This window comes from Hippoglossus stenolepis, chromosome 11 (assembly GCF_022539355.2).
Source record: "Hippoglossus stenolepis isolate QCI-W04-F060 chromosome 11, HSTE1.2, whole genome shotgun sequence".
Lineage (NCBI taxonomy): Eukaryota > Metazoa > Chordata > Actinopteri > Pleuronectiformes > Pleuronectidae > Hippoglossus > Hippoglossus stenolepis.
In genome coordinates, this window is record NC_061493.1 from 23,994,260 (window position 1) to 24,017,615 (window position 23,356).

General features: G+C 45.0%; 1 protein-coding gene across 2 annotated transcripts in view; it reads right to left on the reverse strand.

Annotated features, from left to right (window-relative positions):
- adcy8 (adenylate cyclase 8 (brain)) overlaps positions 1-23,356 on the reverse strand; it is a 53,889-nt gene that overhangs the window by 9,838 nt on the left and 20,695 nt on the right. For both annotated transcript variants that reach the window (XM_035171530.2, XM_035171529.2), the window contains exons 3-12: positions 21,052-21,182; positions 20,709-20,820; positions 19,521-19,648; positions 17,530-17,688; positions 15,877-16,147; positions 6,324-6,424; positions 5,984-6,185; positions 4,709-4,798; positions 3,939-4,111; positions 2,922-3,000 (exon numbers count right to left, since the gene is read on the reverse strand). In XM_035171530.2, the coding sequence (XP_035027421.1) occupies positions 2,922-3,000; positions 3,939-4,111; positions 4,709-4,798; positions 5,984-6,185; positions 6,324-6,424; positions 15,877-16,147; positions 17,530-17,688; positions 19,521-19,648; positions 20,709-20,820; positions 21,052-21,182 (1,446 nt within the window). The remainder of the gene's footprint in view (positions 1-2,921; positions 3,001-3,938; positions 4,112-4,708; positions 4,799-5,983; positions 6,186-6,323; positions 6,425-15,876; positions 16,148-17,529; positions 17,689-19,520; positions 19,649-20,708; positions 20,821-21,051; positions 21,183-23,356) is intronic.

Genomic DNA, 23,356 nt, shown 5'->3' on the forward strand with positions numbered 1-23,356 from the left:
TGACTCTGACTCTGACTCTGCTAGTTACGTAATCACTCAAACAAATGAACCAACTATCGGGAGAAAGCGTGTTGATATAATTTAGATGATGGAAAGGCCAAGCTTCGGTTCTGGAATGAGCGGCTAAATTAAAAGATCTGCTGAAGGTTGGATCAATTATGAAACATGAGTGTGATCAATCCGAAGTGCAGAAAGAAGGATTCTAATAAGAAACACAAATTGCTTTACTTAATGAACAATTAATACAAAGTCATTTGAATACATTAGCGTAAAAGTCGGTAGCATTTAGTTTGTGCTTGTAGGAGAAGGGGGAAAAGGTTTAATAATATAATAATGATATTGAAAATGTGTGGGATCGGTGGAAACAGTTTTCTAATTGTGGTGTCAATTAGAGCCTTAATCATACGAGTGAAACTTAATTCTCATTTCCTGTTTTCCTAATAAAGAATGCAAAGCCTGCAGAGCTTGTTCGGCAGCGGGAGAATAAGACGGTAACCGACGCGGCCTCCACAGCGGGCGACGCATTCTTTCAAAATGGCGACACGAGGCTCCAGATCAGTCGGTGACGTTTGACCAGATGATCGGTTCCGATCTGAAGTCAATGGCAACATCCCTGTGATTGAGGAGGGTTGAATCAGACCTGGAATCAGCCCCATTTCCCTCTAGTGTGCAGCGAGCATAGAGCAAACCAAGGCAAACATCGGTTTCTCAAGCAACAAACACAGAATAGTAGCTTTACGTCTCCTTAATTAAATAATTAATTATACTACTGTTGCCGTTACATTACAACCCTGATCGGTATTCTGATCTTATAATTATTTCAAACAAAAGTGTGTTATAATCAGAGCCTTGTCTCCCTGTAATGAAATGGCTCATGTTCACTGTGCTTGATAATGTAATTACTGTTGTGACAGGAAGTCGCGTTCGTGAAGAACGACCTCATCTGGCTTCTGTGCTCTGATGCCATTAGTTAATTATTCACCAGGTCTCTGGTTTAGTTTCATCTGCTGCGTGCGGAGACACAGAAATCACCAGGAAGCAACAGAAAGTGAAAGTGTGAAAAAAAACAAAAACAACCTGCATCTTGTTGTGTACGTGATGTAAATGGAAAACGTGTGTTCTGTGTGTTATGGACATGAAACGTGCCACACTGCGAGGACATTGTACAATCACTCGCATTTAACAAGCACAAATGAGAGTGAGGTTCTTGTAATGAAAGAGGCTGTGAAGAAGAATAAAGGAGTGAGCGTCCTCCGTCTCTCTGCTCTAATAGGCTCCTTTTTCACAACACAACACAATCACTTAAACGTCTCCTCTGAGAGAAGCTCCAACTCGTGTTTTTACACCTTGTGTTTGCTCAACACTGGAGGACGGAGCTGCGAGTGTTCAGCTGCAAGGGACTGAAGCGTCTTGTTCTCCAGACAGGGAGCGAATGATGCTTCATTATTCCAGCGTTTTCGTTTTGTCACCTCATGTTTCTTCATCGGTTGACTGCTGTGTTGCCGTCGCGCACCAGAGTTCAGAGGTCACACGGTGCTCGTACCAAAAACACCGTGTTGAATTAATGATGGCAACCAATGGGAATTTAAATTCAGTCCAAATTGTGCTTTGGTTCAAGCAGCTTATTGTTTGTATGTTGCTTAAAAGTCACAAGTGAGTTGTTTAACTCTTTGACCGCTGCAGCAGAAACGTTCCTCTTCTGTTTATCGTGGTATTTTTCAACCAAAGCTAAAAGGTTAGGTAAGTCAATGAAACATTATATAATAATAAAAGCACTAAACTTGTGTTATAAATTAAAAAGTGTAAAAAAAAATTTGCTCTCTGGCGCCACACGTTTTCCACCGTATGTCACGAAGCATAACGCCGTCATGATGAGCGTACACAACGTGATGAGCGTACACAACGTGATGAGCGTACACAACGCGATGAGCGTACACAACGCGATGAGCGTACACAACGCGATGAGCGTACACAACGCGATGAGCGTACACAACGTGATGAGCGTACACAACATGATGAGGCGTTGGCTTCCTGCTGCAAAATGAATAAATGCTTCAACTGTGATGGTTTTTATTTTGGAGTAATCTCCCGTGGTCCTGAACTGTGGTCGTTTTCAAAGGGTTAAATATTATTTTATTACAGTCGATCATTCCTCATCTCCGAGTGTTTGATTCTGTAACACCTGTTGTGCTGGTGGAACCATGTTCTGTCAAATGATCGTGAAAGAATTTAAATTCATCATTTCACATATTAGCCAATGCGAATAATGTGAATATGAATAGAATTCTGCAGGAGACGAACATAACACCTGCTGTGAGTCTGATCACAGGAAATCACCCAGACTAAAAGATCCAAGGGTCATATTTGGCAGAACGGAGACAGTTGCACGCCGTCTGTCCTCATTGTCTCTGCGTTCCCCCCCCCGATTCGTCTCAGGTTGATTTCTAAACCGGCTGCTTTCTACTTCCGTGGGGCTGCAGAGGTTCCTGTTTTAATCTCACAACCCCCTTGGATTTACACCCCACAAAACAATAACACGCAATTTTCGTTTGGAATAAAATGTTATTAGTACTATCTGTGTTTGACCACCCTCAGGACTGAGGTCGTCTGTTTGTCTTCTGTCCTTGTTACTTCAGGTTAGCTGCTAACGCTCATTAGACGGCTGCATAGCAACAAGAAGGATGCTACGTTCCTCCGCCTGCTGCATTGTTTTCTCCCTGTTATTAGCATTTAAAGGAAAGGTCCAACATTTCTATTTATAGTCTGCAAAGACGACGGTCTCCATTTTCCAACATGTCCTTTACAGCGGGATAATTCACAAGGGGGTTTTGTGATGTGACAGCTGTGGTCGATGAGGGGTTTGGAGTTCAGCTCATCTCTTTCTGGATTGCATGTGAAGATTAAGTTTCTTCTGGTCTTACCTGCTGTCCGTGGTAAAACACCGCGAGGAGGAACATGGCCATGAGGAGCAGCGATGTTTCTTTAGTTCCCAGGAAGTTACTGTCGGGAGAAGAACAGTGAAACGATTTCACATGTTTACCAGTCTGAAGTTTTAAATACAAGCTCCTCTTGTCAATGCTACAGCTCATAAAATGTGTCTGGTGATGGAAAACAAGAAGACATTATTACACTACACAGTGTTTGGGTTTATCAATACCTTTTAACACAATTTAAAAAAAATACAAATCGCAGGAGTGTTAGGACGTTTTACTTTAAACCGTTGTGACCTGTGGATTCCATTTTAACTTCTTCATTAAACACCTCGGGTTAAACTTAAGATTTATCACAGCCACCTATCAAGTCCTCAGGGAACACATTTAATATGTTAAAGTTAATTAAGTGGAGTACGACCTTAAGGGCTCTTTCATGCCTTAACCCCGAACCCAGAAGATGGAACCAGAAAACTCGATGTAAATAAACCTGTGATTATGATCCCTGCTTCACCTGCTGCCACCGTGACCCCGACATGAAATACAGTCCCCTCCACCTGACTTTGTTTCATCTCAACCCTTCGTCTCCCCGAAGGCTTTAAAGAGACGACTTCCTCTGCAGCTCATCCTCTACAGAAACCTCTGCTCGAAGGCGGAACGCTGCTTTTTGCTTTGTCAACCGGTCACGCTCAGATGCTCAGGATGCCGTCGTACATTGTCACCGTAAAGGTCACTGTACTAAATCCGAGGACGCCTACAAGATGAGTTTTCTCACATTTGCAGCATTTACGTGCGGTAAAAAGGTCAACGTGGCTCCCTGGTGTGTTCTGAAGAGGACTGGGTGAGGAACGAGACAAATGAGGAGACATTAATGCACTTGTCTTTAACGCTGCTCTCTGAACGGCTTGTTCCGTAAAGAGGGAGAAATAAAAACGAGGACTCTGACAAATTCTCTGACAATGGACTCTCGTTCTGTGGGTGAAGAGCCGGTCATTCCAGAACACTCACTCTGTGTTGTGGTGGACGGCGTCGTAGCGGACGAACAGCGAGGTGTAGAAGGCTTCGGTCAGCAGCGAGTAGATGGCGATCATCACCAGCAGCACCGCCAACTTCAACACGGAGTTCAGCCGCAGGAACACTGCACACGTCACCATCGCCAGGACCCCCGTGAACACAAAGTACTGGGAGACAGAACAGATACGTGTTTATCACCGAGGCCATGCTGTCTCCAAACCAGTGGTTTGCTTTGACATTTGATTGAAGTAATGACATTGTCCTCAACTTTAGCCATAGTTTCTAATTCAGCTTAACTAAGATGTTAATGTCTGTATGAAAATATTGTCTCTTTCAGTTTTGAGGACTTTATGAGTAAATGTTTAGTTGGATCGACTGTAAACAACTATTATTTATCACACACTAGTAAACCGACACGACGACAGCTCTGGTTTACACACACACAAGCTGGCTCGCCTCTGCGGGGAGCACGTTTGTGTACATGCAGCGATACGTGACTCAAACCACGCTCGGAGCAGTGAGAGCGTTGAGTCCATCAATTAGCTTCTTATTGTGTGAGCAAAATAACAGAAGGGATATTTTCCCGGTGACGTCCTGATGGCTCCATCAGTCGCTGTTGTCTGAGGCGAGACCTCCCTCTGGGTGCGAGCAGATGTCGAGAATGTTTAATTTATCATTTTGCCGCTGTCGCAGAAGTGGAAAAAAAAACCCAACACAACAGATGGACCTGACTGCAAAATTCAGACGCCACATTCAGTCGGTACCTCTGGGTAGAAGCAGATGTCGGGGACGGAGGCCGACTCGTTGTACGTCTGGTTCCTGAAGGTGCTGGACTTGTCGAAGTCACACCACAGCTGTGAGGGACCAACAGGGCGGATTATTGTTTCTGTACACCATTAAGCTGATGTGGGATCAGCATCAAAATACACAGAATCTCCCTTCATACATTTTTCCGTCAAGCCTTTAATCTTTCAAGATGCTTGTTTGAGAGATTTCAACTCTGCGCTCGTTTGTGACCTCGCAAAGAAATAATCTGAACTCTTCTTCCTGTTCTACAGGAAGTGACATGTTGTTAGTGGGAGAGTTTAGCTTTAAACCACTCAGCGCTGTGTCATCTGGAGAAGAGCGAGAGTAACCTTCGGGAACATGAAACAACTACTGAACTGCTCGGCTGAAAACCTTTTACAGCAAAACATCGATTCTTCATGTAATAAATGTTGACAAATGTTTAATTTTGCTGAAGATGTTCTATGTTTTGTCTACAGGATTTTGTTTTACTTTCAAAATCCACCTTTAGAAGCTAAAGCGAAGGTTTTGACTTTAACAATAGTGGTAAAGTTCAGGTATTGAACAAAGAATCACTTTTTCCTCCAGTTTGGATTCACTCACACAAACGAACCTCAGTATCAGTGTGAAGGTCCAAACGCTTCTCTCCTCTCTCTGATCCTTGTCTTCTTTGTTTGATGCAACCTCGCAACAGCAAAAGCTAATTATCAGCTAGTTTCATGAGCCTCAGTTCGGCCGGCGCCCCCCCGCTGGAGAACCGAGCCGACGTATCTGGTAAATTGGGGTCGATGAAGTCACGTCTTCAGCTGCTGCCACAACACGGACAAACTAATCACATCATCCTTATTGTTTCGAAATTCAACCGTGATGTAATTCAATGTAATAATACTGTTCACGGTCTGTCCCTGGTGAGATTTGACCCCTTGTGTGATTGGTCATACTCTGAAGTTCTTTCTTACAGATGTGCGTTAACATTTTATGTCATTTAAGGCAGAAATTGGTTAAATTAGACGATTTAATTTGAAGTTCTCGCAGTAGAACGTGAATTCAGTTAACTTTAGTATAAGACTTCCACTGGTTCACTGCTTCTCTGAGAGGATAAACGTGGCAATATTCTCTATTTTCTCTAAAACAGGAATGAGCAGTTGTGTGTGACACGTTGGTTTTTGAAAAACAGACAAAGCCGAGTCAGGAAACTCTTGTCTCTATAAATATTCGTATTTTAAAAATCTCCCACTGGAAATCGGACTCACTATATTGATCATGGCTGCCAGGAAGTTGATGAGGATGGAGACGAAGATGATGACGTTTCGCGCGGCGTAGGTCTCGTTGATCCAGCAGCAGGTTTTGCGTAGGACCAGAGGCAGACACTTGTAGTCCTCTGCCGTTGTAACGAGGACCAGGCAGGAATGGAGGACGATGAGGACGGAGAACTGGACCACCATGGTTACCATTCTGCAGGAACAATTAAAATAATAAAAACACTTGGGGCTGAGACCTTATATTCACGAGACACCATATTCAGATCGAGACACCATCAAGCCGTCATGTCGTCCATCTTTATTTAGCCTGTGGTATGTCCCATTTCTTTACCTGGCAGAGGGAAGTAGGCTTTGGATGGTGGTGATGAAGATGAGCACGATGAAGGCGCAGACCAGGTTGGACTTGAAGACCTCATCCCTCATCTGGGAGTACTGCACCGAGGAAGAGAGAGAGAGAGAGAGAGAGAGGAGGAAGAGAGAGAGAGAGAGAGAGAGAGAGAGAGAGAGGGAGAGAGAGAGAGAGAGAGAGGGGAAGATGGAGAAACACGTTTTCAGACTCAACTGAGAAGAACGAACACAGCGAAACGCACCAAAACACGCCAGTGCTCTGCCACAGCTTCATGCACCGGTTCAGACACAAGCGTTAGAGAGAGACAGGAGCGGGGGGCTGTGGGGTCCTGGGGAAGGAGCTAACAAGCACAATGCTAGCCGCTAGCCGCTAGCCGAGTCGGAGACACAACCTGAGTGAGCGTTTCTCCAAAATACGATACGTCTGTTCGATATCACTGTCACCATGTTTACAAGTTCTGATACGAGGGAGACTTCCTGGTGTTACACCACAACATCGACCTGATAACTGAAGCCACGGGTTTCTTTGCAGATTCAGATTTTAAATTCAAAATGAGATGGCAACTTTTCAGAAAGTACGAGATTTAAAGAATTCACAGTTTTTTTCAAACTTTGATAGAAAGCAGAGGAAACGTCTGTCCTCGCTCGGTGCTGCGTTCCACGAATCCACCGACAAATCTGTTAATGCTCATAATTAAAAACATTGAGCGACAGCCACAGACATCAACTGTCCCCCCCCCGTGTCCCCCGTGACCCCCGTGACCCCATGACCCCCATGACCCCCGCTGCCCCGTCCTCACTCTGTCTCTTTCTCAAAGGGTGCTGGGAAATTAGCAAGAGGATGCTTCACGTTTAGTCACAACTTTGGCAAAAAATGTAAAGATATAAACAGGAGGTAGGCCCACAGCAAGTCACTGCACATTTACTGAAGAGAGGTCAAACCAAATAAAATAAAATAGAATAAAAATAAGGTTCCTGGAAAAGGTTTGAAGATGGCAGTGGGATTCAAAGGGAAACACAAACATGGAGGAGGGAAGGGGCCAAAGTGAAGGTCAACTTAAAGGTCGAAGGTGGTTTTATTCAAGGAACAACAAGCTACAGAAGAGCTTTGCATTCACCGAAGAAAAACCGCTCAGAGACGTTTTCTTACTTTATTGACATGTCGCATTATTGTGACCTGACTGCTGTCGGCTGTTTAATTGAAATCTGTTGCTATGGAAACGAGTTAACTTCGTGTGACGCTGCCGCTCTAAATTAATCCATTCATAATGTTTACAGGTCTGAAGTTACCTGAAGCAAATGAACCCTTTAAAAATCCAGCTTTCCACCTAAAAGCTCACGGAGTCAATTATTCAAATCCAGGTTTTTCTTTTTTTTTATTGTTCCACCGTTTCATTAAATGGAAACAGGAACGCCTGATGATTTGGAAAGTTTAGGATTCTCTTTCATTCTCGGTGAAACAGTGAAGGCGTGTTAACACATTTGTTGTTCAGCGTCTAGTTATCAGGATTATGCAAAAACCTAGTGGACTGACGTTTGGTGGGCGGATGTGGAATGTCTTACTCTCTTTAACATTGTGAGACGTTTTTCAACAGTTGTGGTGATTTCTCAGAGAATAATTCTTGGATCTTTAAGTAAGAAATCAGACTGATATTTGTGAAACTTGGGGCAGATTCAAATTAAAATCTGCTTCTAGTGAGTTTACATGTGATTTCATAAGGAGACTCTGAGTGTTCTATATTCTTATCTAACCTGAGTGTGCTTGTCCTTTTTGTTTTCTGATTGCAGACTAGAAACCGTCTCTATTATCTAGTCTACATAATATTCAAATGTCTTGGTCTCATACTTGTGAGATATAAATGAATAAACACAGGATATCATCATCGTTTTTGAGTGAATGCAATGTGCTCCAGTAAAAAGAAAGAGGAAAAGAAAAGTTGAACGAGTCAACTTTTTCCACAAAACCTCAACAGGGTCCACGGACGGTCGCTCATGAGTAAACTGAAGGAGCTCCTCTGATCGGGACGAATCAGCGTCTCGCCGATTCTGTAAATTCAGAATCCCACATGAGTCATAGTTAAGTTGATTTGATGTTTGAAGACAATATTCACAGTAACTAAAAAAGAAAAAACGCTGCTCATGTTGCACAGAGGAAGATTTGGGTCACCATGTTTATTCATGCATATTAATATGGAGGCCGAAGTGTGCCACTGGAATAAAGGAGAGGGGAGGGGCTGTGAGGAGAGGCTTTAAAGGTTGCATTATTAAATAAAGTAAAAAATACATTTGCATATAAATTATTCAAATTTATTTACGTTGGCTAAAAATCTAAAACACAAGAAAATCAAGAATTTGAAAAAAAAGGTAATTTCATTTTACATTTTACACTAAAATATGAATTATTATTACATTTCATCTGAAACCATTAAAAGAAGATAGATCAACTACAAACAGGTTGCATTATTATGTATAGTTAAATAACATACAGCTGCAAATTAGTGATTTAATTTGTTCATGTTAGGTTATGAAAAGTTAATTATTTAATTTAATAAATGGAATTGCAAATCTATCTATTGTAAGTCTTTAAATAGGGCCATTCATTTTTATCTTAGAATCGACACTGTAACATTCATTTTCATGACATTTAATTTAAGACCCTTAAATAAAACAATAAAACATAATTATTAAATTGAAAAATATATGTTTTTTAACTCTGAATTGATCCGTATCATCTACATTTAAATGAATTGACCATAACTCTGTTGTGGCACACTTGACACTCTGTACTCTGGCAGCTCTCGATTTATATTTTCTTTTCCATCAATTCAACGATATCCCTCAGTTACGCCGTTAATGTTCGTCTGTGACTCGTGAGAATTACCACAACAGTATCTCAGGTGCCTTTAGCTTATGATGGGAACAAATGTTGTTCTGCTTCTGAAAGTCTTCTGAAGGAGGGAGACAGAAAGAAACCCCAGCTACCTTCTCTTCCAGGCTGGAGTCTTTCAACATCAGTGAGAAAGCCTTGATATGCTCTCTTCTCAACCTATCGCCACTCCGTGAGTCGATGGCGCTCTCTATTCGCGTGTTAATTTCCTCGGGGCCGGAGTGGACATGCAAAGCTTGTGCGAGATGGTTTGGAAGCAGATTTATCGAATTTCTCGTTAGGGCAGCCAGAGTCTGGGGGAGCGAATGCACATAGAATGAACCTGCCCTTTTGTTTCATTCAAGTTCCAAATGAAAAGAAGAAACAGACACGGTTACGTTCATTACAGACACAAGAGAAAGAGAAACTAGGGAATAGGGAGAAAAGGGGGGGGAGGCCAAAATGCAACGTTCAGGCGAGTCATGCGTCGCTCGTTCACCCGCAGCACGTTCCTTCACTTTGCTCTGTTAGTGGTGACGAAGCTGGTGATTGTGCACACGTTCTAACAGAGCTGTTATTTGTGTCCTCATCTGGGACTGGAAGGGGAAAGGGTGGCAATGAAAACGATAAAGCCCGTGGAGGACTAAGAAAACAGCCCAGGAAAAGATTTGAGAAATGAAAACAAACCCTAAATATGAGAGCTGAATATTTATCACATTTTCAGAACGACCAGATCCTGGAAAAACACTTTTCACCTCCAAAAGTGAACAGAATCTCTGAACCTAACCCGGAATTTCCACATTTCTTTAGTCACTACACTGTTCAGATATCATTTCTTTAACAAGGAAGGTGAAAACCAGTCCATAAGCAATAAGGGATTTCTCTCTATTTTAGGCTTGAGGATCATCTGCTGAAAAACAACTTCTATAATACAAGAAATTACCAAATTTATATTCTAGTTTAACAGAGAAAATCATGTCTGGTTTCGTTTAATTGTCTGACCTCAGAAAGAGATTGTCAGTGTCCTTCAACACAATCAAAGAGACGATTTCCAAAAGGTCGTAATACAATCTTACGTGCTTGTAGCTTGTGTTATTAAAAAAAACATAAAGGCATCTGAATTTTGGCAGATGAGCAATCTCACATCAGAGAAACGTTGAACGTAAACGTCTCCGGTGTTTCGCCTGCTCCACCTTCCACTTCGTTGCCTCCTTCATCCCTGAGAGGATTTGAAAAAGGCACTTGAATCTCTGAAGTCGAGGTTCGTCCGGCTCCGCACGTCAGGAGAAGCACTTCAGGTAACAGTGGTAAAGGTCGTGTGCACAGATCTGACTCATTCTGCCGTCGACGTTAGTTCTCCAACATTAGCTGTGAGTTAAAGCAGCCGCGTTTCAACTTCAAACAAATTAGCGTGTGAAGTGTCTGAGCCCCACTGGGCCGGCAGCCATTACAGTGATTATGAGAGCAATGTGTGATGATAGAGATATGTGTGTGAAACCGATTCGCCTCCTCTCACCAGGCCGACACCGAGTCGCTCCACGTTACCGAGTGGAATCCGTCACACTGAGGGATCAGTAAGAGTTCATTTTTAGATTCTGATTCTCATTTCTCCATTATTGGATGTTTGTCTCTTTCCACCTGTCGGGGTCCTTCTGACTATCACTGGCCATAATTACCAGCTGATTCATATCTTATCAGAGCGACCCGGAGGTTGTGATGGGGACAGCTTCAGGGTTTATCGGTCAGCAGCTCACGAATCACATGAAATTGCACCGTTGATCAATGTCAGCAGCAAGATTCTCAGTTATTCAGAGAATGTTCATATTCAGCTATAAGTCGTGTCCAATCAAAAGACTTCATGATACTCAACCAGATAATCCGTCCATGTGTCCGTCCCTCGCCCAGCATTCCTTTCCCAGGAGCCTTCTCTAAGCAGGTTGGACATCAATCAACCCTACATTGCCTTTGGTTCTACACCCAGGGTCAACTCTTTGTTAAAATGACGCTGAAGCCTAGGCCCCTGAAGCCTACGAGGCCCCCTGAAGCCTAGTAGCCCTGAGCCTCCCTGACCTCCTAGTTAGCCCTGAAGCCTAGAGGCCCCTGAAGCCTTGAGGCCCCTAGCCTGCCTCCTGGCCTAGAGCCCCGCCGCCGTCCGCCCCTGAAGCCTAGGAGGCCCCCTGAAGCCTAGGAGCCCCTGAAGCCTAGTTAGCCCCCTGAAGCCTAGGAGGCCCCTGCCTATAGTGGGCTGGGCGTAGCCTCGAGGCCTCCTAGCCAGCCTAGTTGCCCGTGACCCTAGTCGCCCCGTCTACAAGGCCCGTAGGCGCAGCCGGAGCCCTGCCTGCCGCCTGAAGCCTTGGAGGCCCCCTGAAGCCTAGGAGCCCCCCTGATCAGATCCCCAAACTACCTGAAGTGGCTCTTTTCCCGTTCTGGAGAAAACAGAACAACCACAACTGGAAGTAGATCAACATGATTTTCAGACAAATTTCTAATATGAGGAAATCGACATGTTTTGTCAAAGAGTGAATTTCAACCTGGCAGATGAAAGTACATTGCACATTACTCTCTGTTGTTTCTGCATCTGCCAGAAACGACTATTGACTGAATGTGAATTGTCCATTCTGTCTCTCAACACACAGTGAAGATTAGGAAGAGAGAGAGTTGAACTGAGGATGAACTTGAACTCGACAGGACCCCTGTTGCATATGAATGAAAACGTGTGGCCTGGGTGTCAAATGATTAACATATCAGCAGCAGGACATTCACCGGCTTCATTATAATGGAGACAACTGGACGGCAGTGTGTGGAATCACAAGAGCAGGGATATTATACTGGGTGTTGCTTCCAGGACTGTTACACATCGTAGACGAAATAAGACAGACCATGTGTGTCCTGATCTCCCCATCGGGAAAAATGAAGCCAAAGGATTCCAAACGTGGAAGACGCCATGTTGTGTCCCAGCTCCCAGCTCTTCTCTTTTTGAGGCTGGACGCAGGAAACTCGTATCTGCGACCATCTTCTTTCGGTCTCTACCCAGAGTTCATGACCACAGCTGAGGGTCGGGACACAGATGGTCCGGTACATCCGGGCCCTGCTGGTGCTGCCGCCCTGTAGATGGACCGTGATGAAGCGTTTCCATGAATCAGCTTCCTGCCGTGTTCTGCTTTTCATGAGACAAACCTTTCCCTCCACGTTTCCTCCTTTTTCACCTTTTCACAAAACGTATGTGGCGCAGAGACCCCCCCCCCTCCAACCCCGTATCAGGTTCATCAAAAGGCATTTTGGGAAACGTTGGCAGGACGGCACTGACTTGAAACAGAATATGAAATGAGTCGAATGCTTTGAACATCACAGACTGATAATGAATCAGTATCTTTTCAGTTCAGAAGAGCAACTGGATTTAAACATGAAAACGTTTCCCTGTCAAGCTTTAAAGAAAACGCTGACCCCCCATAGATTCCCAGTTACAAAAACATATTTTCCACAGTCAATGTCAGTGTCACACACATTATAAATATCCCTTTTATTCCCAGAGATCCCAGAGTTTCCTCAGCTGCCCTGAGCTCCGGACTCCGACCTGCATCTGCTGTGTTTCCAACTTCGAGTCAAACAAAAGCTCTGCTGTGTGACTCCTGTAGTGACAGGGAGCGTTGTGGCAGCGGCAGCAGGGTGTGACGGTGGATCTAATACTTCACAGAACTCTCGGATGCCTCGGTGAGATACCTGCCCTCAGCCATCCATTCATGACACGAGGGCTCGGGGGGGGGAAGCCGCGCTGCCGTGATTGTTGTGGACGTGCACGTCTCTAAAGAGGCTCCCGGTCTAAAGGCCACATGCTTCTATCTCTGACATTTCTCTCGTGTATATCGGGCGGTGCGGCGCTGAGCCCTGGCTGGTTGTATGCAGGCGGCTGTATGGGGCTACATGCATGTTACATATTTATAACGGAGCCATTCGTCTGTAGGGAAATGCCAACATATGATGCAGAGGAAAGGGCAAGTGGAATCGGGGGCTGGGGGTGACTCGAACACACGGGGATGTCAGAGTGCTTTCATCAGCTGGATGTCTCACATGTCTGCTGGTGACAGATTAAACAGAGATTCTCGGGGACTCGGGGACTCGGGGGCTGCTCAAATGATGGAGGAGTGAACAACAAACACGCTTCTTCAGCGCGGAAGAAACCCCTGGACTGACGACTGCATATAAAGATGGACGACCCGTCTCTACTTCCTCCCGTTGCACGTACGTGAAGCCTTAATATCTCCGGTGCTTCTTAGTGACTTCTTCACGATGTCACTGACTCCTGCTGTGAGCTCTAGATTATCTGATATTTGTGAGATATCTTGGCAAATAGACTTTGACTGATCAGCTCTTAGACATATTTAAAAAACGTGTTGATCCTCTGAATCTTCATGTCGCACCTTCAGCTTCTTCACCTGTTCCCCGTGTTGATGAGCGGACGCGTCTAAAGGCCGTGAACGACTCCACATCACAATCAGCTGTTTACATGAGATTTAGCCGCCGTTCACTTGAAACAGATTCTCTTCGGCAGGACAGAGAGCGGGAACTCAACCAGGACCTGGCACCGACACAGGCCCAAATTGAAAAACCCGGGGAACGAGACGATGAACCCATTACTTTTTGGCCTGGATTTCACGGTTTAGAGACGCAGAGTAAGTGGCTCCTCTGAGGAAACACACAACCTCCTCTGAGACGAGAGCGGGTGCATCATGGGAGCCAGCAGGCACACAGCGAGGCGTGAGAGAGGTAAAGGCAGAGCCACTCAGCTTCTGGGTTGGATGACGGCAATCGGTCGTGGATGGACGAGAGTTTCTGTGATTGCGGCGATAGACGACGGGACGTGATGTCATTAATTCAAAGGTTGTGAGCGTAGGTCGCTGTAAACAAAACCTCCTTCACGGCAGTTTTCAGCACATCGCTGCCGTCTGGGGTTTCATTTGTTTTTATGTAAAGAAGATGAGTCATCTGTCGTCGCTCTGTGTTGCTCTATCGCTCTAAACATCATGTCTCTAGCTCGACCTGCTGCGCCGTCACTGAACCAATCAACAACTTTTGACTGGGATTGAATGAACTATTCTGACAATTGTTTAAAAATTATAGAGCAAAACAAAAAAAAGAAGCCAAGGGTTATTTTACTTTTCCTCATTTCTTAAATTGAAAATTCAATATTTCTGCTGATATTTCCTGTCTGACGGCCACAGAGACTCGTACCCTAAGACTCGTCTTCGCTCTCTTCCATCCAGTGGTGCTGAAAACTGAATCAGACCAACAGGAAGGGGGATGAAAGACAGAAGTTCTGCTCCCAGCACACACATACAAGACGCTTCGAAACTCCTCCGACGAGCCTTTGATATGCAAAGAGCCGCTCTGTGAAAGGACGGTCCTGACAGGCTTTCATTGTGCCAGAAACAAAGAAGTGGCACTTCTCAGAAATAACATTCCTCTGAATCCGAACGTAGGTTTCATCACGTGCTCGCCGGGGAGATGGAGACGCACACATCCTCGTGTATGTAACACGAGAGGTAACGGAGAGTTTACTGTCGCCTCGTGGCCGCAGGAGAACAAACACAGCGTCTGCATATTTCTCACAGGCTCAGAGTCCAGACACATTTCACAGCATCCATGAGAAATCATGATTTATCATCTTATACTGTAACGATAGACTAATGATATCTGTACACCGCGAGGTCCAAAAAGCAAATCAAACATCATTTGTTCTCCACTTTTTACAAGTTTACTGTCACTGTATTGGATTGTAAATAAAAAGCACACCGAGTCCTGGTTCGTGCAGAAAACATAATTTGCTACATTTTCGGACTCAGATATCTGATAGATAAGATATTTGAATAAACCTCCTGTTTGCTATAATAATAAAAAACCTGCGTACAGCAAAACAGCAATAATAGAATAGTCCCTCCGTCTTTTCTCCACCTGTAACCTCACAAGGCTCCAAAGAGCAAGTTTAAAACAGATCTTAGCAACATTATCCACGAGCAAATACTAATATAAAATATGGACCAGAAATCCAGAAATCCAGTGTAACAGAACGAGTCTTGAGTTTCCAGAAGTACTTTGACTGAACGGCTTAAATCCACATCCCCTGCATATCGTTTAATAATAATAATGCATTAAATCAGCTCAGACAAAACCACCGAACGTGATCCGTCTGGGGGCTGAAGTGCAGGAGGACGTTCAAATGGGCCAAACAGTCTGAAGCTTGTCATCCTCACAAACAGGCTGACACACACACACAGACACACACAGACACAGACACACACACACACACACACACACACACACACACACACACAGGGCTGCGTTACCCCGCCACACAACCTCTCCGCCTAACGCCGTCCATTCATTCCCAGGATAAAAAATAAAAATAAAGACAAGACAACCAAGAAACAGGCGAGACAACTGAGACGAGCACTGCAGACGACCCCCAAGACGTCCATCTCAACGAGACACTTCGTCTCCCAGTGAGAACTAAACTCAGTCTGAACTAAACCTGCAGCCAGGACAAGATATCTGAACAGAAATAAAAGTTGAATCGTCAGTGGAAGGACGAGTCCGTCTCTAAGAGACAGACGTCCTGTCCGTGTGACAAAGTGCAGAACACGACGTGAAGGTCCAGCAGCAGGGCGGGACTTACGTTCTGCTTCCCCACGATGTTGTCGAAGGGCAGCTCGGGGCTCCACGACGCCTCGTTGAAGGTGGCGCTGCTGACCCGGCGGTCGGCCGAGCTGGCGGCCTCCTTCATGATGTCCTCCGGCAGGGTGAGCAGGCTCTCCTCCGGCTGCTTGATGAGGTACGTCTCGATGTTGTGGCGGCGGAGGAAGTCGTTGCGGTCCTTCCCGTGGCCCTCCTCCACCTCGTAGTCCCCGTTCAGACAGTCCAGAGCGGCTTTGGAGATGTGGATCCGTCTGGAGCGGGACAGGGAAAGTCCACTGTTACATTTTCAGTTTAGTTAGTTTTAACTTTTAATTAAAATTATGAATATGAGATAAAAACCAACCAGAGAGAACGCACACCTCCACTTTACCAACATATAGTCACCATGTGCAGCCGACATGTCTTGAGATCAGATACATATGGATCATTGTTCTGCACCAAAACACATTTCTGCATTATTTCTTGAGAAATTCACAAAATTGTTGAAAAATGCACAATCCTCACAATTTAACAGAAAGAGAAATCCTTCCCTGTTAATCAAATCAAAACCTACAGAAAGACAAACAGCATGAAAACATCACCTCGTCGGGGGCAGAGGTGAAAATGATTACTTTTAATACTTTAATACTTTTAATACCAGAACAGAATACATCTGCTTTCATTTAAGACCCCTCTGTCCCCAGGTTGGAGAGTTTGAGTCACTGCAGCTTTACTTCAAATCAAATCCCATAATGTGGGTTTGCATCTGAACCACAGAGTCCAGCAGGTGATTGATCGAGATGCCTTCAGCCAGAGGAGAGCAGCCAGGGAGTGACGTGTGGATTACGTCCTGCTCAGTGTGAGGACTGCAGGTCTCTCAGCTCGACGGCCGGGTCCTCGGTGTCCCAGGACTTGCTGGACACGGACAGACGACGTGTCGGATGAGACGAAAACCAGCAGAGAAACTGCAGCTTCATCCGTCCGAGTTACACAACCGAGTTTAATCAGGAGCACGGGTCACGGTTACAGTTTGGCTCAACAACAGGAGCTGGCAGGATATTTAAAACCTGCGGTGAGAGAACTAATCCCTCGGCTCCTCTCCGGGCCAAACACAAACATTGGATTGAAAAAAACACTTTAAAGTAATGACAGCATCTCATCGTCGTTCAACTGGCTTCACAGGCAGATTTATTCCCATTGCTCCAAAGGGAATTTCACATCTGCTCAAAACTGAAGAAGTCATCTCACCAAATCGTCCCCAGAAAGAGATTTCGTTTTTTATTAGTTTAACATTAATATATTTTTTATTTTCTACTTGTTTACCAGCTGATCTGTCAACATGGAAGTCAAGTGTTCAGTCAAATAACAGATCAAATCTCAAAAGTCACAAAAACAGTACAACAAAGAAGCTTATAACTTATTATTAATATATAATTTTGTATTAGTGTTGTATTTGATTTAGTAAATACACACTTTATTCTATTGCTTTATTTTCTAATCTTTTATTTGGTTTTTTGACACTTTCCCAGGGAGAAATAAGCCTTCGACAAAAAGGTGCAACATCCCTCTTTCCCGTTCCCTCTCAGTTCTGACACACGTCACTCAAACAAACACTGTGATCGGTGATTAGAATCTGTCAAACAGCTCGTCTCACCCTGGGATCCCTCCGGACTCCAGCTTGTTGGCGATGTCCACGTCCCAGGACCAGACGTCAAACTGCCACTTCCTGAGTCCCAGCACGCCGCACAGCACCGAGCCCGAGTGGATCCCGATACGCATGTCGATGTCGTGTTTCGTGCGCGACCTCACGTATCTGGAAGAGCGAAGAGAAAAGGAGGCGGAAACTTTCACTCTCCGCAAAAACGTACGGAACATGAATGAAAACACTGGACATACAAATATTCTTCAAATTGAAGGGAGATGAGAAATAAACAGAATCAGTAACGAGTATATGTTAAAGTATTTTTCACACGTTCATGAATGTATTTTAATGCTCTCGAGTTAAAGGCGGATGTTTTGTTTAATATATTCCAGAGGTAACGTTGGGTCACAGTAAAATGTCTGTGTGGATTAATTCAGAAAATTAATATTCATGAAAGTGACCTTTGGCAAAAGAGAACACAGATAACGCTGACAGACAATGTTCATAAATCCGCCAAGAAAATGAACACAGTGCATTTCACGGGTGTCAGCGAGCCCAGAAAGGAGGAGGAGAGGCGTTTCCACGCGACTTTTCACGCTCGTTACTAAATTTGTTTCTCGTTTCACACTGTGTTATTTGTCCCCGAGCACAATAAGAGCAGGACGAAGGAACGAGGCTGATGAACGTCTGTGAAGAGCAGACGGGGCAGTCGGGCCCGCTCCCGCCTGCCGCTCTCATTTCATGCTTCATAACAGCAGTGATGAATGCGAGGTGAAAGGCATCCTGGGAGTTTGTGACAGGTGCTTGATAGTCAGGCCGCTGCTGAACGGCGCTCGGGGCTGGAAGTTAACTGGGACTAACTGCAGCTCGTCATGATGATGAGGACGATGATGCTAATGATGGGAAACTTTATCGATTCTGGAGCGAAGGTCGGAGACACAGCGGCGTGTCGTATATATTACAGTATATATATAATATAACTACATTAAAAAACCTTTGAGTTTGCATCGGAGTGAAAGATCGAAACTGCCACGATCACCTCAGTTCATCTGCACGTTCTTCATCTCTCACTGTCGATAGTCACAACTAAAGAAATGTTACTGTTCAGCTCAGGTTCATCATTGATTAATCCATCATCAATCAATGACCATGAAACAATCTTACATCATAATTTGAATGAATTAAACAAGCAACTTTATTTAAGAGAAGAAAACCGAAGTTCTAAACTGAAGAGGAGCAGGAGGAGGATCTCACCTGCTCACAGTGAAACAGTTACTGACAGCTGACACAGATTGTCTCTGGACAAAGACAGAAAGCGTGAGCACGCAGTAAAAACACAACCCAACACAACTGTCTTCTGTTCTCATGGAGTTGACGTCTCTGTCTCACTTGTATTATGTATTCTGTCGTCTCAGTCTCGTGTTCTGAAAGATCCGGCAGCAGGGCACGATATCTTTTGCTCACAGGCAACGGTGAAAAAGCGTTTCTGTGCCCAGTGGTTTCCTGTCCTCAGCTCGAGCATATTGACATAATAGTATACAGCACAAATCTCACAGCTTATCCGTCTCTAATCCCTCTTTTTCCTCTAAACATCAGCGCTCCTCTCCTCCCTCGCTGTCACGCTGAAAGTGATGCGACGGGGCCGAACTGTTGCCGCGACAGAGAAGATAATCGAAGGGAAAATGCCTCTGGCTGTAAAAGCTCCAACTCTGGGGCCTGTGAGTCTTCCCAGAAGTTATCTGCAGAGTGGCCGCGCTGGGAGTGAGCGATTGAAGACTTTATTTGTCCTTTCTCACCCGATCTGACGAGTACAGTCGTGTGTCAGGATTCACGAGCTCACGGGATCTGCTCGACTCTGTTGCGTAACTGAAATTCCGTTCCATTACTTAAAATGTTCTCCCGTCTCGGCGATGCTTGGACGTGGGGTGTAGTCCAACCTTGTGTCAAATGCCTTCCCCTGCAGCTGGGACGTTAACACATGACGGCCATGATAGACAGCGTACCTGATGGTCTTGATCATGCTGAGGCCCATCTCCACACAGCAGTGGGCGTGGTCCTGTCTGGGCTCAGGCAGACCAGACACGCAGTAGTAACAGTCTCCCAGGATCTTTATTCGTAGACAGTGGTGCTCCTGCAACAGAGCAGTCGGTTCAGTCCACAGACAGACAGACAGACAGACAGACAGACAGACAGACAGACAGACAGACAGACAGACAGACAGACAGACAGACAGACACATGACACTCGTCTCAGTATCAAAGGAAACATATTCTTCTCAGGTTCAGGTTCATGATTTTAATTTGGGTTTTTTACTTGAATGTGTTTTCATGCTCTAATGTTCACGTCCTCAGCCTGTCCTCAGGGAGCCGACGACTCTGGAAGTCTGAGAGTCAGAACCTGCCAGACGAGCCACGAGGTGTGCATTATACAAGTGTGTGGAAGTATAGGCTCCTTATTTTACTTTGGGCTTGTCAAGGTTTTAAAGGTTTTAAAGGTTTTAAAGGTGAAACACAATATAGGAAAGAAACACTGAGAAAAACATCATATGTCTCCTTTAACATAAACAACATACAATAAATGAATAAGAAGAAAACCAGTAAAGAATAAACCATATATGATCTGAAATAGAGAAATACTCGAGAGAAATATGAGTTAATAAATAAACTATTTCCATATGGGGTTGGTTGTGCAGGAACATGCTGAGGTTGACACCCTGACCGACCGAGCGTGACAGAGTCTGAAACGCTCTTCAGTCCAACACCAGACCGACAGAGTGAATGTGGAGTCAGTTTTTTTACTGAGATGTTTTGAAGAAAATATTTATTCGGCTCCCGGCATCTTTATGTACCTGTCATGAGCTTTGGCAGCCCTGAGAGGCTGCGACAGGAAAAGAGACGCAGGCCGTCACATCGAGGAAGACGAAGACGCAGCGAGAGCAAACGCTGAGTTTTAATCTGATCACGATGAAGAGGATTTGACTCAGAGGTTTGTCGACAGGAATTATTCCTTCGATATGTAACTTTTAGCATCTGCAAAAATCCCCGTTTCACATAATCTCCCTCGGGATCTTCCACCTCTGTCCATCTGAGACATTCCTCACCAGGAAACCGGCGATTTAAGTCGGCATTTTGAGGGACAGGAGGACAAAGAAAGCAAAGAAACAGTGATATATCCAAGTTGTATTCACTTACATGTGCGAGGCGGTCAAAGCGTGCAAAGAGTTCATTCAACATTCGCACCAGCTCCTGCGCCGACAGCGTCGTGGAGAGGTTTGTGAAGCCTTTAACATCTGCGAAAAGAATGCTGAATAAAATATGGAAATGTCACTTTTAATATCCAGGTCAGGTCTTTAAAGCCATTTCAAATACTTCACGACACGTAAACGTTTTTCCCTGCACAAAGATCTGTGATTCTTTAATTGTCAATCAGCTTGTACCATCTTTTAAAAGTAGCCGGTTTGAAACTTCTTACTCGTTATAAAAGTTATGGAAACAAATCCGGTAAAACAATATTGAACATGTTCTTTAGCCTCACCTGACATTCTCGTAGCGGTGGATGTAGATTCTGTGAAACTGATGCTGGAGGTGTTCATCCTCTACATTTGTCATGTCGTTGATCATCTCCAAAACTACAAAACGTGGAAGGACCGATAACACCAGCCTCTCCTGCGGGGGAGAAAAATGCATCGAGTCAGTTTCCAGAAACAACATCAAACAGGACTGTCAAACATGTTGTTCCTCTGCGTCAGTTTATGTCTCGTTCTTGTGAACACGATATCACAAGAACACCAGGAAGGAATTTCTTCACACTTGGTACAAATGTTCACTTAGACTCACAAATGAACTGATTAGATTTTGAAGGTCAGAGGTCAAGGTCACAGTGGTTGGTGGGGTCAAACAACCTCACGTGATTCTCGTCAATAAAGCTCCAAATTAACGTGTTTCCAATAAATCAAAAGAAAGTTTCAAGGATTTTTTTGTTTATTTTTGTGGGGGGGAAAAAATCTGGGCTTAAAAATATGCAAAACTAAATTCATAATATTTATGAATAAGAGCTTTGAATTACTCTATTTAATTTTAAAACCACATTTATTAAGATTAAGGGCAAAGAGGAATTAAATGGAGAAACAAGTCAAAAAGTATTAGAGCATCAAGCACGAGAGGAAAAACCAGAAGCTTGTGAAAACACATTACATAAAGGTCCGTGTAAGAAAGAAGCCTAAGCTCCTCCAGCAGGAAGCTGCAAAGCCCCACAGAGACGGCACGAGCGACCAAATATGTCTTGAGTTGGGTTTTCGTGCCGACGCAGTGCCACTTGGCAAACGCAGAAACAGACTTGCGGTGGGAGTGATGCAGCGTCCCTCTGGATATTTTTGGCCTCTGGGATCTGCACCGGCGCCAAAGCAACTAGCTCTTTCAGATCCCGAGCGCAGTGAAGCCGAGACTCGAGTTCCTCAGCCCGGAAACCACGTCAGGTCGCGTCAGCAGGAAAAACACGTTCACGGGCGAGGAGCAGAAACGAGTCGGGGGGAGGCAAAGGAAATATCTCTGTTCTGGATCACGGTGAACGTGGACTCAGTGAAGCTGAATGATGAGAGGGAAGAGAGAGAGAGAGAGAGAGAGACAGAGAGAGAGAGAGAGAGAGAGAGAGAGAGAGAGAGAGACAGAGAGAGAGAGAGAGAGAGAGAGAGAGAGAGAGAGAGAGAGAGAGAGAGAGAGAGAGAGAGAGACAGAGAGAGAGAGAGAGAGAGAGAGAGAGAGAGAGAGAGAGAGAGAGAGAGAGAGAGAGAGAGAGAGAGAGAGAGAGAGAGAGAGAGAGAGAGAGAGAGAGAGAGAGAGAGAGACAGAGAGAGAGAGAGAGAGAGAGAGAGAGACAGAGAGAGAGAGAGAGAGACAGAGAGAGAGAGAGACAGAGAGAGAGAGAGAGAGAGAGAGAGAGAGAGAGCAGAGAGAGAGAGAGAGAGAGAGAGAGAGAGAGAGAGAGAGAGAGAGAGAGAGAGAGAGAGAGAGAGAGAGAGAGAGAGAGAGACAGAGAGAGAGAGAGAGAGAGAGAGAGAGAGAGAGAGAGAGAGACAGAGAGAGAGAGAGAGAGAGAGAGAGAGAGAGAGAGAGAGGGAGAGAGGGAGAGAGAAGAGAGAGAGAGGAGGGGGGAGAGGAGAAGAGAGAGAGAGACAGAGAGACAGAGAGAGAGAGAGAGAGAGAGAGAGAGACAGAGAGAGAGAGAGAGAGAGAGAGAGAGAGAGAGAGAGAGAGATGAGGTCAATCCGTCAGGAGGTGCCGGTGCTCCTGTTGTTCAGAGCTCGCTGCGCCTCCTCCTCCTCCTCCTCTCCTCCTCCTCCTCCTCCTCCTCCTCCTCCTCCCCTCTGGTGTGTCGTCCTGGTGTCTGAGCTGGGAGGCAGAGCGCTGCTTCCCCCAGATTGAGGTCTAGACAGACAAACATCTCAGTGGAGCGGAGCTAATGCTTCGTCCGCTGCGTCGCATCCGAGCGCTGCAGGGTTTGGTGGTGGAGGCTCGCTGAAAGAAATGTTGATTTTTCACAGAGTCGCCTTGAAGTCGGAGCGTTTCAGGTTCTTCTCTGTCCAACCGCAGAGTCTCGTGATGTCTCTGTCTCTCAATGTGTCAATCGAAATGTCGCCGTGTCTTCGCAGAGACTTTGATTCCTCAAATGATCACATTCAGGGATTTGTGTGAATGAGAATCTCTCATGTTTAAAAGGCTGATTTCTACAATCCATCCGTCAGCAGCTTGACCTCCTGTCTCACCTCGTCCGCTCTCATGGAGGCTTCGTCTTACTGAGTCCCTCGATTTGAAACCTTAACACAAGGATGAATGAGGGCGGA